The sequence below is a fragment of the Giraffa tippelskirchi genome, chromosome 3, assembly GCF_054371585.1.
Source record: "Giraffa tippelskirchi isolate mGirTip1 chromosome 3, T2T-mGirTip1v1.2.pri, whole genome shotgun sequence".
NCBI lineage: Eukaryota > Metazoa > Chordata > Mammalia > Artiodactyla > Giraffidae > Giraffa > Giraffa tippelskirchi.
Genome location: NC_137277.1, coordinates 18137501 through 18151409, shown reverse-complemented (window position 1 = coordinate 18151409; position 13909 = coordinate 18137501). Strand labels below are relative to the sequence as shown.

Below are 13909 nucleotides of genomic sequence, written 5' to 3'. Positions count from 1 at the left end.
AAAGGACATGGGTTTGGGTAGACTCCGGCAGTTGGTGATGAACAGGGAGGCCTGGCGTGCTGCGGTTCATGGGATCGCAAAGAGTCGTACACGACTGAGCGACTGAACTGAACTGAAAAGGGGGCCTGGCACAAAACAGAACCACTTGCTGAATGACGAAATGTATGCCTCCAACAAGGCACAGAGAAGACAGCTGACCTGCCCACAGTTGCACAAAACTAGTGAATTTAGGTACCAAACTTCACTGCAGCTTCCCGCTACAATGCAGGCTCTCGAAGGAACACAGAGTAACGACGGAGGCAGCTTGATAGTGAAGTGAAGGCGGCACAGTTGGAAGAGAGAGTAAGATAGGGGAATAGACACTGCACGAACGACCCCTGCCCAGGGAAAGGGTTTTATAGACGGACGACATGCAGGGAACCCAGGAATCGGTTGGGGGGGGGCGGGGGTGGGCTTTCATTCTCTATCCTATTCCACGCCTCAATTTACCCATCTGTAAAGTGAAAGTGGCATATAACATATAGCATCTCTTCCAGATCTGACATTTAATTTCCCATTCCACCAGAGCAAGCCTCCCCTGACGCTGACCAGCGCCACTCACCTCCCGCTGCTCAGCCAAAAACTCCGAGTCGGCCGCTGGAGACCGTGCTTCCGCCCCACGCCGCCTCACCGCCTGCGCCGGCCGTCCGGAAGGACCCCACAGGCGCCGCGGTCGCGTTTCTTCCCGGGAGGGCAGCCCTCTGCCTGTGGACCAGCTCGGAGGGATCCCGGCTGCGGACACAGGAACCTGAGAAGCGGAACTGTGGGTCCCCAAACCACGGGGTGGGCTGCTCCAAAGAAAGCGAGGCCTAAGGAGGCGTGAATCTGATCAGGCGCCTCGGGGCCACCCTGACCCGGGGCTTTCGGGACGGTCACGTGGGAGGCTGTTGTAGCAGTTGCTGGGCAACCACAGCTGCTGGGCGTGGTCTACGCTGAACGGACTTCGTCCGGCAGTATCTGGGCATCCCCAAAGAAAGAAAGGAAACCGAGGCCCCGGCTACTGGGGTGAAGGTCAGGGGGCAGGAGGATTAGGTGTTCTAGATTTTCAGTGACTGAGAAAGGCTCAGAACGAGGCAGGAGTCAGGACACCTGAGTTCAGTTCCTGGCCACCCCATCCTACTTCTTGGTCTTTCGCTTACCCATGTTAGGGTGGATGGTTGGTTTCAGACCTCCTGCTTCCGTGTTGGGGCTTCCCTGGTGGCTCAGACGGTAAAGAATCTGCCTGCAGTGCAGGAGACCTGGGTCAGGAAGATGCCCTGGAGGAGGAAATGGCAACCCACTCCAGTATTCTTGCCTGGGAAATCCCAGGGACTGAGGAGCTTGGTGATGATGACTTTGCCAAGTGATCTTTAGCTAATAGCTCGGAGTACTAGTAGTCAGATTCAGAAGGGTCTCACAGCAGTAAATGCAGATCAGAGATTAAAACCCTTATAGGTGATCTCCCTATAGAACGAATCAATCAGCTTCAGATACGCGGAAGTTGCAGAAGTACATAGAACTAAAGAGGTTGCCCAAGTACCTAGAGATTTATGCTCCAGCCTTGGGCTGGACAGAGGGATTTGAGAACAGGAATCATTAAGCCCCTTCCTCTGTCGCGTCTACTTGATTTCCTGCTCAGTCATTGCATCTGGTTTTGGGTGGAAAGTATCTTTCCTCATTAAAAGACATTTAAGGATGGGTGCTTCCCTGGTGGCTCAGATTGTAAAGAATCTGCCTGCAGTGTTGGAGACCCGGGTTGGATCCCTGGATCGGGAACATACACTGGAGAAGGGAATGGCAACCCACTCCAGTATTCTTGCCTGGAGAATTCCATGGACAGAGCCGCCTGGCAGGCTATACAACCCATGGGGTCGCAGCTGCGACAGAACAGAATGACTAATGCTTAACTTAGCAATGGGTGAATTTTTATCCCTGGGCTCAAGAATAGCTTACAGTAGTTCTGATTTTGTGTGAGGGCCTCTATCACAACCTGTGTATAGTGAGTCCTTGTGGAAATGTGAAGGAACTAAATTCTGAAATCGAAATGCTTCCTCAGCCAAAGTACCGATACCAAAATATTTTTAGAGGCAGAATAAAAAAGAGTGAAAAATTGCCATTTAAAACAACATGGATGGACCTAGAGGTGTTATGCTAAGGTGTTATAGGGTATTACAGGGTATTTTAAGACAGAGAAAGTTAGATACTGCATGACTTCACTTATATGCGAAATCTAAAAAACAAAACAAGGAAAACAGAAAGATTCATAGATACTGAGAACAGACTGGTGGTTGCTACAGGGGAGGGGGGGGGAATGGATGAAATAGATTAAGAGGCACAAACTTCCAGCCATAAAATATATTGTTATGAGAATGTACCATACAGAATAGGGAATAAGTCAATAATATTGTAATAACTCTTAAATTATGACAGATGGTAACTAAACTTATTGTGGTGATCATCTGGTAATATATATATAAATGTTGAATTACTGTGTTGGACACCTGAAACTAATATAACATTTAATGTCAATTAAATTTCAATTAAAAAATATTTTCAGAGGCAGAGAGCAAAATTAAGATAAGGCACTAAACTAAAAGTCAAGACTGTTTTTGGTGACAACAAATCTTAAGCAAGACCTCACTGTGTGACTCAGCTCCCCTCTGTAAAACAGAGAACTAGATTTTTGTAACACCCCCCAAGATAAGTGACTAGATGTCCAGAGTGCTTTGGGGTTATTTTGTTGGCTGGCAAAGAATCCAGATGCAAACACCTGCCGCCCCCCCCGCCCGATGATGTTCGCCTTCTGTTTGACATTCATTCCCTTTGCCTTCCTAGACAGGGGCCATGAAAAGGAATGACATCATTGACTTCAAGGCTTTGGAGAAAGAGCTGCAGGCTGCACTCACTGCTGATGAGAAGTACAAACGGGAGAATGCTGCCAAGTTACGGGCGGTGGAACAGAAGGTAGCTTCCTATGAGGAATTCAGGTCAGCTTAATGCCATTTTTCTCAGCCTCGCCTGTTCTGGTTTACTGTAGTGGATAAGAGCGTGCACCTGGTGTCAGACCATTCTGGGCTCAGTCTTAGCCCTACCTTCTGCTACGTGTGTGATCTTATGCAAGTTATTTTCCCTATCTGAGCCACTATTCCTCATCTGTAAGAGAGAGTAACCATTGTCATGATTAAATGCTATTGCACATAAGATTCTGAGCACAATACCTAGCACATGGGAAGTGCTCAAAAGTTATCAGTTACTTTTGCTGTTGTTATTGTTCTCTAATGGGCTTGCCAACAGGTCCAGCCTGTTTCATGCAGAGTCCAGCCACCTCATACTTACAGGCAGCATTAGGTCCATCCCCTAATCTCTGGCCTTTGCCCACAGGGGTATCGTCCTTGCATCACATCTGAAGCCGCTGGAGCGGAAGGACAAGATGGGAGGAAAGAGGCCTGTGCCCTGGAACTGTCACACTAGTCAGGGAAGGCCCTCCCAGGATGAAACCACTGAAATCTCCCCGGTAGGTGAGGCCCAGCAGGAGTCTCTGCCCTCAGCCTCCTGTCCTGTCTTCTTACAACACACGTTTTCCTTGTGTCTCATGTAAAGCCAACAGAAGCAGCCTTCTGCCTCCAATTCAAGAAAGAAAAGCAACCGGTGGGTGATGAGGTCAAAACCTGCCAGATCAAGTCAGAAAGGTAGACTTGGCAGGCCCCCGTCCATCAGCCCTTGGCTTGTATTCCCAGATCAGATTTGGGGTGCCCTGCCTTGGGTTATATGGTAGAGAGTCTGATCCTCTGGCAGGGCTGGGAAGGAGATACAGCCTGTCAGATCCTGAACACTTGAGTTCTTTTTTCTCCTCCTGAAGTTTCCAAATACCTCCCACCCCCACCCTGCTCAGAGTGAAGTCTGACTTACTCTTGTAGAACAGGGCTATGTCCGCACTCATCAGTAGGAAAGTCCTGGTACAGCTGGGAATCTCATATCATGGTCTGCGTTTTTTTCCTCTTGGGACCCTCCCTCCCCATCCCATCCCCTGTTCCTTCATCTGAAAATGAGGCCCATAGGGACTGCGGCCTTGCCAGTGCTCAAAGACCAATACCAGAGCTGAAAACCCATGGGTTCCCCTCGTTCTCACTGTCACAGAGCAGCTGGAAGAGCTCTGGACTCTCTTTCCCTTCCTTTGTGATCCAGGAGAAAATGCTCTTCCAGCCTGAGACCTCAGCCGAGTTCTACCGTGACTGGCGGCGACACTTGCGCAGCGGGCCAGAGCGCTACGAGGCCCTGCTGAAGCTCGGGGGCCCGAAGCTGGGCCGCCTCTTCCAGATGGACGTGGGGTTTGGACTTCTAGGGGAGATGCTAGTGGCATTAGCCGATCATGTGAGGCCAGCTGACCTCTGGGTGGTGCTGGGGATCCTGCACAGCCTGGCCAGCACCGGGCGCTTCACCCTGAACCTGAGCCTGATGAGCCATGCGGAGAGAGAGAGCTGCAGAGCCTTGTTTCAGAAGCTGCAGGCCATGGGCACCCCCAGCCCGGAGGGGCAGGGTCTGGGGGAGCAGCCAGGTGGGCTTCAGGAGGAGGAAGGTCTGCTGCAAGAGCTGTTGATGCTGTACCAGGTGGACTGATGGGACCATTTACCTTCAGAGGCCCCCAGTGGTCATTAGAGGCATTTTTTGATGGTCTTGGGGGCTCTGCAGGACTCTAATCAGAAGCCCACACCTGATTCCCTTTTGGATTTGGAATTTTCACAACCAAAGCAGGAACTGAATTTTCCCTTTTCCCCCAGCCCCTTGGGGGCTCCATATTCTGAACTTTGTAGATCTACAGGATGGTCAAGGGCCAAGTTGAAAGACTTTTGCTTCCCACCCTTAGAGTCTGCCAGTCTGCTAGCCCATGGCCCTGAGATATGGGTGAGCACCCAACCAAACACTGGTACCATCCATTGCAGCCTCCACTCAAAACAAGGAAAAAACAAAATTGTTAATCCTCCATGGTTAACAAATACTGATCTCCATGGTTCTTTTTTTTGAATTGATTTTTATTGGAGTATAGTTGCCTTACAATGTTCTTAGTTTCTTCTGTATAGCAAAGTGAATCATTTACACATATATATATATACATCTCCTCTTTTTTAGATTTCCTTCCCATTTAGGTGACCACAGAGCATTGAGTAGAGTTCCCTGTGGTATACAGTAGGTTCTCAGTAGTTATCTATTTTATACATAGCAGTGTACGTATGTCAAGCCCAATCTCCCAGTTCATCCTCCATAGCCCTTAAACAAGAGTCTTCATCACCAGAAACCAATGAATGGACATTTAGTCAATAAATGATCAAATGCTACCTCATTTGAGCTGGAATATTTTTCTCCAGGGGCTGAGTTCCCATGCAGGGTGGGTCTGAGAAAGCCCCAAGGCTTCAGCTCAGGCCTGGCCAGCCGCCCAGGTGTCTTCAGATGGCCATATGTGCAGGTGGGAGGGTTTCCTTCAACTCCTAGATTAACCAAAGGGAAGACCTTTCCACCAGGCAGGCAGGCAGGGCAGAGTCTGAAGCAGAAGGGCAGAGATTTGCCCGAACTTGTACCGGGGCCCTTGTTTCCCCTCCTGGCTTCCCCTGACCCAGTGTTCTAGAATGCTAGAGCTCTAGAAAGGTGAGAGGGAGCCAGATTCTAGAATGATTTTTCTCCTCAAGATCACATCTGGAACATGAGAAGGGCATCTTGTATGTCAACTGGGAATCAACTGCCTTGCCTATGGCAGCTTCCTCTGCAGACTGTTGCTTCTTTCCCTGGCTGCTTAATCCTTTCCTCCTATAGATGCCTCCTCCCAGCAGTGATTTCTAGAAGTCCCATACGCCTTTAGTGCCTTGGGTTTGCCCTGCCCGCTCTGACCCTTCCCTTGCACAGGCATGAGCCTGGCCCACATCACTGTGCTCCTGTGGGCGTGGGGGAGCCTGCAGGCCTTTGAAATAGTGGAGAAAGAGAACATCTTTCAGAGGAGCCCCTGCCCGGCTTTCCTGATGTTTGACAACGCGGCCTACCTGGCTGACATGAGCTTCGAGCTCCCCTGCCCCTGCAAGCCGGAGGAAGTGTCCGCTGTCGTCTGGTACTATCAGAAGCACCTGGGCAGCAGCCACACCAAAGTGCTGACGGACTTCGACGGGCGGCTGCTGACGGAGGCAGCCCAGGTGCGCGTGGGCAGCGACATGCTGGTCCGCTTCAGCATCCGCATGTTCAGCCTCTTGGTCTTCCGGGCGCAGCCGGAGGACTCGGGCTTGTATTTCTGCGGCACCCGCAAGGGGGACTACTTTTACGCCTATGACGTGGACATCCAGAGCAGTGAGGGGATGGTGGCTACCTTCAAGGACCAGGGCCAGGAGCCCTTGGAAGACGAGTACCACGAGAACCTCCGCGTCTTCACCACCTTCTGGGAGTGGACCCCCTGTGACCGCTGCGGGGTGCGCGGGGAGCAGTGGCGTATCGGTCTGTGCTACCTGCAGAGCCCGGACCTCTCTCCCCGCTACCGCAAGATACTGCCCAACGTGGTGTCTTGTGGTTCGAGGGCTGTGCCCAGGCAGCTTCGTGCCAAGGCCAGCGACCACAACCCCGAGCTGCTGGTTCGGAGCTGCCTGGTACCCTGTGAGAAGAAGAAGAAGGTCCAGGAGGGTGTGATAGCCATCTTCAACTACGTGTCCAAAGTGGGCAGCCGGCCCTGGTTGCCCCAGGTGCCCATTCAGTTCCACCAGCAGAGGCTGGGCCACGGACTCATCATCTCCTGTCCCGGGGCCCGGCCAGAGCACGCCGTGGCCTGGGACAAGGACCACCAGTACCTCTACCGCACGCAGTACCTGAAGGGCGTCAACCGGTCCATGAGGGTGTTCATCGACCACGGCCACCATCTTCACATCCGCTTCACCCAGCTGGAAGACCGGGGCATCTACTATTGCTGGCGGCAGGGCGAGCGCATTGCTGGATTCCGACTGGGCGTGGCATCTCCAGGTCGCTATGCGGTCTCCTTCTCCGACCCTGAGACTCGGGCCACCCTGGGGCTCATTCTGATAGGCTACATGCTCATCACGGTCATCTTTGTCAGTATCCACCTTTGTCGTTGCTGCTGTTACTTATTCCGCTTTTGTCCCAACTTCTCCCCCAGGCTCTCTCTCCCCCAGCTCTGAAGACCAGTGCTCAAACGTGTTTGTTAAACGGTACCAGATGCCTTCTGGTTGGGGATGGGGCATATGAACCTGCCCCCCATTTTCATGAGCAAGTCTGGAACCTCATCTGGGAAGCAGGGAAGCCTGAGCAGGTGGGAGATGGGGAACTGAGTCCAGGATGGAAGTAGCTGGAGTGTGTGTGTCTTCTGACTTCATGCTCAGAGAAGGAAGTGAACCTAATATTTATCACCTATCTGGTGTTGACCATGTTTGATGTGCTTTATTTTCTTGCCTTCGTGGATTGCCAAGTGGGTGCTGTTTGAACTGAAGGTAGCAGAGAGAGGAAGAAAAGAGCTGGGGTATCTAGTATATATCCTCTTTGCCTTCTTTCCCAGCCTCATCCCAGGACCAGCAGGTAGAAATAGTGAGTTTGGGAATAAAGGTAGAGACCAGGACAGGGGAAATGGGTGAGGAAAGTGGAGATAGAATTCAGGGCTTTCCTGAGAGATGGCACCCAGGCTGGGGGCTGGGGGTGAGAAGAGGAGGAACCGGAAGCAAAGGCAGTGGGTGGGTGGGGCACCAGGGCTGGAGAGCAGAGCAGGGTTGGAGGTGGGATTTGTCATGTGGCCACTGCTGGGGATGCTGGGGGCCCCAAGATGATCAGTGATAAGAAGCAAGTTGTGTCTTGCCTGAGGCTACTTCCTGTCATCTGCTCCAGCCTCAGCCTTCACTGAACAGATCAGAGGCCACTCTGGGGAAGGCCACAGCAGTTGTCTTTATTTGTTGCATTTATGTCAGTGACTAAAGCCCGCAGTGATGCCCCGAAGGTTAGCAGCAGTGGGTGGCAGAAGGGAGAGGGGGAAGGGTATGCAGTCAAGTCCCTCTGACTTGGAGGGAGATGGGGACCCTGGAGTGGGCTTCGGAGCCCCACTTGTGGGCAGTGATCATCTCATGCCCACCAGTCTCCCTGTGAACAGCAGAACAGGTAGGTGCTCAGGGTGAAAGTGTCTGCCCCAAGCTCTCCTGCCTCCAGGCTGCGGGAACACAAACCAGTGTCTTCACTCTGCATGGGCCTCGGGTTCCAAATCATAAAATAAAGTGCTACCTAAAACATGGGGAGGGGGGTACATTTTGTATTTGACTAAGAGGGGACTACAGGGGCCTTGGTTTAGGGAAGAGCAGTGATCACTGTGGGGAGAGGAGGTTGGGTGGCAACAGAGGCTTCACCTAGCAGTGTTTCCTGGGGTCAGGTAGCAGTTGCAGGGGTTCACAGGCCTGGGTGGACAGGGTTTATGCAGCAAGGAAAGGGCCTTGAGAGCTGGGACAAAGCAGTCCCCGCTCCCATGAACAGCAGCCTTTTCCTTTCCTGTGTCAGCATCTTCAAGAGGATGAGTCACTTTCTTGATTCCCACGACCCAAAGGCCAAGTGTAACTGCTCACCCACAACCCCCACTCTGATATCTAACGTCATCCCAAGCACCGCCCCCACCATCTCTACCTGCCCCCTCCAGCCTGTATCGGGGGAGTCCTCCTGGGCTTGACCTCTCTGTACCCACAGCAATGGGCAAGGCCCCCTTCTACTCCCTCCCAGCACCCTTTTCCTCTGCACTTACACTATACTTCCCCCAAGTGCGGAGAATCAAGCTCCCACGGGCCCACGGCATGCTCATGTGGCAGCTCAGTGGGGCTGAGACCCTCGACGCATCGCTCAGGAGGCCCCTCTGCGATCTGAGCAGGCCAGGAATTCTGTCTGCTGACTCTCTCAGTTGGCAGGATAGCCCCACCCACCCTCAGACTGGTCAGAGTCAGTCTAGAAGAATAAGCCTCTGGCCAAGGCCACCTTGCCTTGGGGACTTCCTCTGCTTGTCTCAGACTCTCAGTTTTCCTCCAGCATCCCAAGGAAACTCAAAGGCCCCATTCCCAGATACCCCCAGACACCTCCGGCTCTGGCAACAGTTGCCATGACAACAGAGGTTCTGGATACGGAGGGTAGGGTGATTTATGAGGTCTCCCTGCCCTCCCTGACTTCTCTCCTCCCTCCCAATTCTAACCCAAGCTGCTGGCCGTGCCCCTCCAGGCCGCCCTTTGGGGTGAGTGCCCTGTTAGTGTTGCTGGGTGTGGGGTGCGTGCTGTCTGACAGGCTTAATGCTGATGGGGCCTAGGGCGGCAAGCTGGCATAAAGATGGAGCAGGAAGAGGAGCAACTGGATTGGGTGGGAACTCAACTCTGGGGAAATTAACTAGCAGATAAGGGACAGCTACCCTGACTCCTGCTGCAGACCTCTCAAACGGTGGGGCAGGGACCACCAGATGGGTCCTGCTCACATCACGTCCTTGTGCTCCTGCTTGGACTCTTTAATGACCTGCAGGGGACAGAGAAGATGCCACAGTTAGGAGCTCACACAGACTCCAGGTCCACCACGGCTAGGCAATATGACCCAGCACAAGTTCCCAGCCTTCCAACTTTTCTATGATAGTAACCAGAATGCCACCATGCAGCAGTCAGAGGGGGAAATGAGCTAATCCTGTCAAACATCTAGCAAACATCTGCCTGGCAGTGGTGAGCCGCTGTTGTAAGATTAGCTAGTTCTGTTGCTGGTACGGTGGGGAGGGTACATGCTCAATCTCCTCTTCCCATTCTTCTGCCAGATCCCTTTCACCAAGCTGAAAGTTGGAGCAAAAGTTACTAAATTTAATTTTCTTTCTCTCTCCCCCAGGCCTGCTGTGGGGGCATCTGAGTCTGAGGGTGAGAAAGGGAGAAAGAAAGTCAGGACCCCGTCCAGTGGCCTAAGCATCTAGGCTCCCCTTAGTGTAGGGGCTGGGGAATGGAATTATATTGGGCTCCTTCCCCTCTTCCAGAGCCTCCCAGAGGAACTCTTGGGAGTTATTGAGAACCTTCTATATGCCAGTCCAGGCTTTCTCCCAGAGCCTGCTGGGGCCAGAATCTTGGGCCTGCCCTCCTCACCTCTCCATCTCGCATCTCCACGGTCTTCACCACAATGTTCCTCTTGAGGTGGCCTTCTGACACGGACTTGGTGTCCAGGCTGGTTTCTGCAGACATGAGGAGATGAGGCCTCCATAGGCTCTCAGGGCCCTAGACATCCTCTCCCACCCTTGGTTTCCCCTTGAGACCCCTAATTGTGAGTACAAAAGCCTATCCAACGAGAGAAGTCCTAGGCTCTCTCAGAGGGGCTGGCAACCTCCTAAGTCCCCACGGTGCCAAGCAAGTCCTCACTGCCCTGCTTGCTCTCCTGGCCTGGCTGCATTTCAGTCCCTCTGCAGTCCCTCACCTGGCCCCTGGCTCCCTGACAACCCAGCGTCACGCCAAGGAAAGAGCAAGTGGTTATTGAAGTCAGGCAGGCCAGAGCTCAAGTCACAGCTCAGCCACACGACTGTGGGCAAGTTAATTTACCTCTTCCAACCTCAGTGCCCTCATCTGCAAAATGGGGATGCTGCTGCTTACTTCTCTAGGTGGAAGTAATGAGTCAGTTAACTGAAATAAAGTGTGTAAAACAATGGGCACATATTCATGTTCCATACACATGGGTCCCTCTCCCGTCCCTCTTCCCTTTTCCTGCTTCTTTCTGCCACTTCTAGGACCCTTTTCTGTTGGGCATGTGGCGTATTGACTCTATCTACCTGGTCTGCTGGTTAACTCTTCTGATACTGACCTAAGCCCTAGGATATGCATAGCTAGTGTCCCCAAATTTCTAGTCCAGAAGAATTATTTTTTCCCTTAGCTGAAAATTATTTGAGGGCCACATACAAGTAAGAAGTAATTTATTCCCCCCTGCAGAGAGAAAAATATAACATGTCACACTCACTAATGTTTAATATTAAGAGCAGCGGACATAAAACTTTATTCACTCCAAGAGCAGCAGTCTAGAGGGAAATAATCCTTTGGGCTGAATCAGCCCTGAGCTGAACAACCGAGCCTCAGGGACAAAGGAATCAGGCCAAGACCCTGGCTGCCAGGCACTGCGAGACTCTAGGGGCCCTCCTGGTGATGGGGAAGAGGTGAGGCAGAAGATGGTGTTTGCTCAGAGGCCCAGAGCATCTCAGCTGAGTACCCGAGGACTCAGCACCTTGAACACCGGCCAACTCTACTACTTTAATGTACATTTACCCTGTGCCAGGTCCTGGACTAGGTGCTGAGATTGCTGGGGAAATGATACAGGCTTGGCCCTTTAGGGAAACCTGGGAGGAGGGAGCCCAAGAAGATGGGGAAAGTGGGCTTGGTGAGCTTGCTCCCTATCAAGCTGAGAAAAGCACCATGTCTAAAAGGCAGGCAGCTAACCGAGAGCCGGCGGGGCTCCATCTACAACCTGGTGAGCCTGAATTGGTATAACTTGTATTGTGAGGCTTTTGAGATGTCTTGTGACCTTGTGACTTTCCCCTTCATTGGTGCTTTTGCCCCCTGTAGTGACAAGCAGTTAAAAAAACACACAAACATCAAACACTCAGCTGGACAGGGATCTGCAGACAGAGAGAGGTTAAGACCCTCACTCAGTTCTGCAGTGGCATGGGGAGTGGGCATGGGAGGAGGGACAAAGGGCAGAGCAGGACAGGAGTGGCCGCAAGCCCCACCTGGAATGCTCTGGGATGGTGTATTCTGGCTGGAAGTTCTGCTGTGAATAGTGAAGGTCCCCACAGAGAGCATTGGGCCCCTCTGCCCTGGTCCCCCGCCTCAGACCAGAACAGCAACCCACAGGCCTGGGGGAGGGGGTGGGAATCCAACACTCTGCCCACAAAACCCCATTCTACTGACCTCGGATCTGCAGGTTGGAGAAGGTCTGCACAGGAATGGTAATGCTGAAAGACAGCAGAAGGAAAGGGGTGACCAGCCTGCCGGAGGACATTCCCAGGCCAGATCCTGGTCCAGGGTCATCATGATAGCTTCGAGGCCCTTTTCCTTGACAGGAAAGGCAGACCCCCATCTCTTAGCTTCTCCAGCAGCCAACACATTCTCTGGGGCTGTAAGAGCCCTGGGTGTTATATGCAAGGGGAACATCTCCATTCAAAAGAGAGTGAGTGCTCCGAGGATGATAGAGGGGAGGGAAGAGCGGTGAAGAGAGTTCCCAGGAGGCAGAGAAGATTGGTCAGCAGAAAAGAAGCCCAGTCTTTGTTGGGAGGGTGGAGAGTGAGCCTCTTAGTTTGGAAGATAACCCGAGTCCTTACTCTAGGACCTGATCAACATGGGCTGAATTGAATCCATCCATTCATCAGGCATTTACTGAATACCAACTGTGTATTAGGCGAGCACTGTGCTGGGCACTGGGATAGGAGGGGGCTGGTCACGAGGCTGAATAAGACAGTCCCTGATGGGGCTTCCCAGGTGGCACAGTGGTAAAGAACACATCTGCCAAAGCAGGAGACATAAGAGACGCGGGTTCTATCCCTGGGTTGGTAAGATCCCCTGGAGAAGGAAAAGGCAACTCACTCCAGTATTCTTGCCTGGGAAATTCCATGGACATAGGAGCCTGACAGGCTACCGTCTATGGTCGTCGCAAAGAGTTGGACATGTCCGAGTACAAATGCACGCGTGAAGGGAGCAAGGCGACTCTGGGGCGGGGCAGTAGGGCAGGCGGCTGGTCTGGGCTCACCGGTTCTCCTCGCCCTCCAGCAGTTTCCTGTAGGTGGCGATCTCGATGTCCAGGGCCAGTTTGACGTTGAGCAGGTCCTGGTATTCCTGCAGGTGGCGCGCCATCTCGTCCTTGAGGCTCTGCCCCTCTTCCTCCAGCCGGGCCAGCGCCTCCTGGTAACTCGCAGCCTCCCGCGCGTGGCGCTCCTCCTGCTCGCGCATCTGCCGCTCCAGGGACTCGTTCTGTGGGTGGAGCCGGACCGTTCCCCGAGGCCCCGCCCCAACTAACTTTTCAGAGCTCCGCCCCCAACCGATCTTTCTCCAGCATCTGCTAGGGCTGTAGGTCCCCACCCCGGCTCGCGGACCCCGTCCCCCTCCCCGCCTGCGGCCCCGCCAGTGCGCACCGTGCCGCGCAGGGACTCCAGGTCGCAGGTCAAGGCCTGCAGCTGCCGCCGGTAGTCGTTGGCCTCGTGCTTGGCCTGGCGGAGCAGCTCCGCGTTGCGGGCGGCGGCGTCGTTCAGGTCCGCAAACTAGATGAGGAGAGGGCTTTATGCTGAGGAGCGATCTGGGGCCGCATATCGCAGGAGCTTGGTGGGCCCGGGGGGTTGGAACGAGGCTGGAGGATCAGGGAGTTGGGCCGGACGGTAGGGTTGTTTTCCAGCCCACCTCGCGCCATTGGCACTGGATGGGGTTATTCACAGTCACTGTGGCCCATGGACCCAGACGACACTGCTACTTCTCTAGCATCTAGCCCAGTGCCTGATGAGGGAACGCATGAATAAGCAGGGGGTGCCACAGAACCCAGACTCTCCAGCAGCTCCATCCTCGGGACTGAACCCTGTCCTCCTCCATCACACACAGGGAGCTCTGGTGAGCAGAGACCAGGTTCTAATAACCCTCTCTCCCTCAGCCTGCACTGAATCCCTCATGGCTCCATCATGCCTTAACCTGCTCAGAACCATCACTGACTTCTGCCCCTTACACTCCTCAGCTCCATGCCCTGGGCCAGGATCTCCGGGCCCCCACTTTTCTGTGCTTTATGGCCTCTACTCAGGCTGTGTCCTGCACCCTGAATACCCTTTCTCTCTTCTCTTTGTGTTCATAGGCTGCCAGTCCCTCGTGGCCCCACTGCCCTCCTATGAAATCCATCCTACCCCCACATTGCGTAT

The 13909-nt window shown here is 53.3% G+C and overlaps 4 protein-coding genes across 10 annotated transcripts in view; 2 read left to right on the top strand and 2 right to left on the bottom strand.

The window, feature by feature from the left end:
* EFTUD2 (elongation factor Tu GTP binding domain containing 2) overlaps positions 1-677 on the bottom strand; it is a 38227-nt gene extending 37550 nt beyond the window's left edge. The window contains exon 1 of the mRNA XM_081577125.1: positions 602-677. The gene's annotated coding sequence lies outside the window, so the exon portion shown is untranslated. The remainder of the gene's footprint in view (positions 1-601) is intronic.
* A 251-nt stretch (positions 678-928) lies between these two features.
* Positions 929-5351, top strand: DNAAF19 (dynein axonemal assembly factor 19). 6 transcript variants are annotated; one of them, XM_081577133.1, is made up of 5 exons: positions 929-1044; positions 2854-3005; positions 3400-3532; positions 3619-3666; positions 4204-5351. In XM_081577133.1, exons 2-5 carry the CDS (start codon positions 2863-2865, stop codon positions 4633-4635), a joined length of 756 nt encoding a protein of 251 aa, XP_081433259.1. In that variant the 5' UTR covers positions 929-1044; positions 2854-2862; the 3' UTR covers positions 4636-5351. The 6 variants fall into 6 exon arrangements, with proteins under 6 accessions (XP_081433259.1, XP_081433258.1, XP_081433260.1 ...); XM_081577132.1 differs by having other exon boundaries at positions 929-1050; XM_081577134.1 differs by having other exon boundaries at positions 929-1248.
* FAM187A (family with sequence similarity 187 member A) lies at positions 5315-7427 on the top strand. The gene has a single exon (XM_081577131.1). The coding sequence runs from the start codon at positions 5916-5918 to the stop codon at positions 7179-7181; it is 1266 nt and encodes a 421-aa protein (XP_081433257.1). The 5' UTR covers positions 5315-5915; the 3' UTR covers positions 7182-7427.
* A 485-nt stretch (positions 7428-7912) lies between these two features.
* Positions 7913-13909, bottom strand: part of GFAP (glial fibrillary acidic protein) — an 11255-nt gene continuing 5258 nt past the window's right edge. Inside the window, exons 5-10 of one of the 2 annotated variants that reach the window (XM_081577130.1) lie at positions 13145-13270; positions 12763-12983; positions 11928-11971; positions 10125-10210; positions 9441-9522; positions 8183-8265 (exon numbers count right to left, since the gene is read on the bottom strand). In XM_081577130.1, the coding sequence (XP_081433256.1) occupies positions 9481-9522; positions 10125-10210; positions 11928-11971; positions 12763-12983; positions 13145-13270 (519 nt within the window). In that variant the 3' untranslated portion in view covers positions 8183-8265; positions 9441-9480. Of the gene's footprint in view, positions 9523-10124; positions 10211-11927; positions 11972-12762; positions 12984-13144; positions 13271-13909 lie in introns of both variants that reach the window. The other variant, XM_081577129.1, reaches the window with a different exon arrangement.

Bases quoted from the DNA above. Each gene is read 5' to 3' on its own strand.
- DNAAF19 (XM_081577133.1), top strand. From the start codon at position 2,863: ATGAAAAGGAATGACATCATTGACTTCAAGGCTTTGGAGAAAGAGCTG. The intron at 3,006-3,399 runs GTCAGCTTAATG...CTTTGCCCACAG, and splicing joins GCTTCCTATGAGGAATTCAG to GGGTATCGTCCTTGCATCAC. The intron at 3,667-4,203 runs GTGGGTGATGAG...TTTGTGATCCAG, and splicing joins TCAAGAAAGAAAAGCAACCG to GAGAAAATGCTCTTCCAGCC.
- FAM187A (XM_081577131.1), top strand. From the start codon at position 5,916: ATGAGCCTGGCCCACATCACTGTGCTCCTGTGGGCGTGGGGGAGCCTG.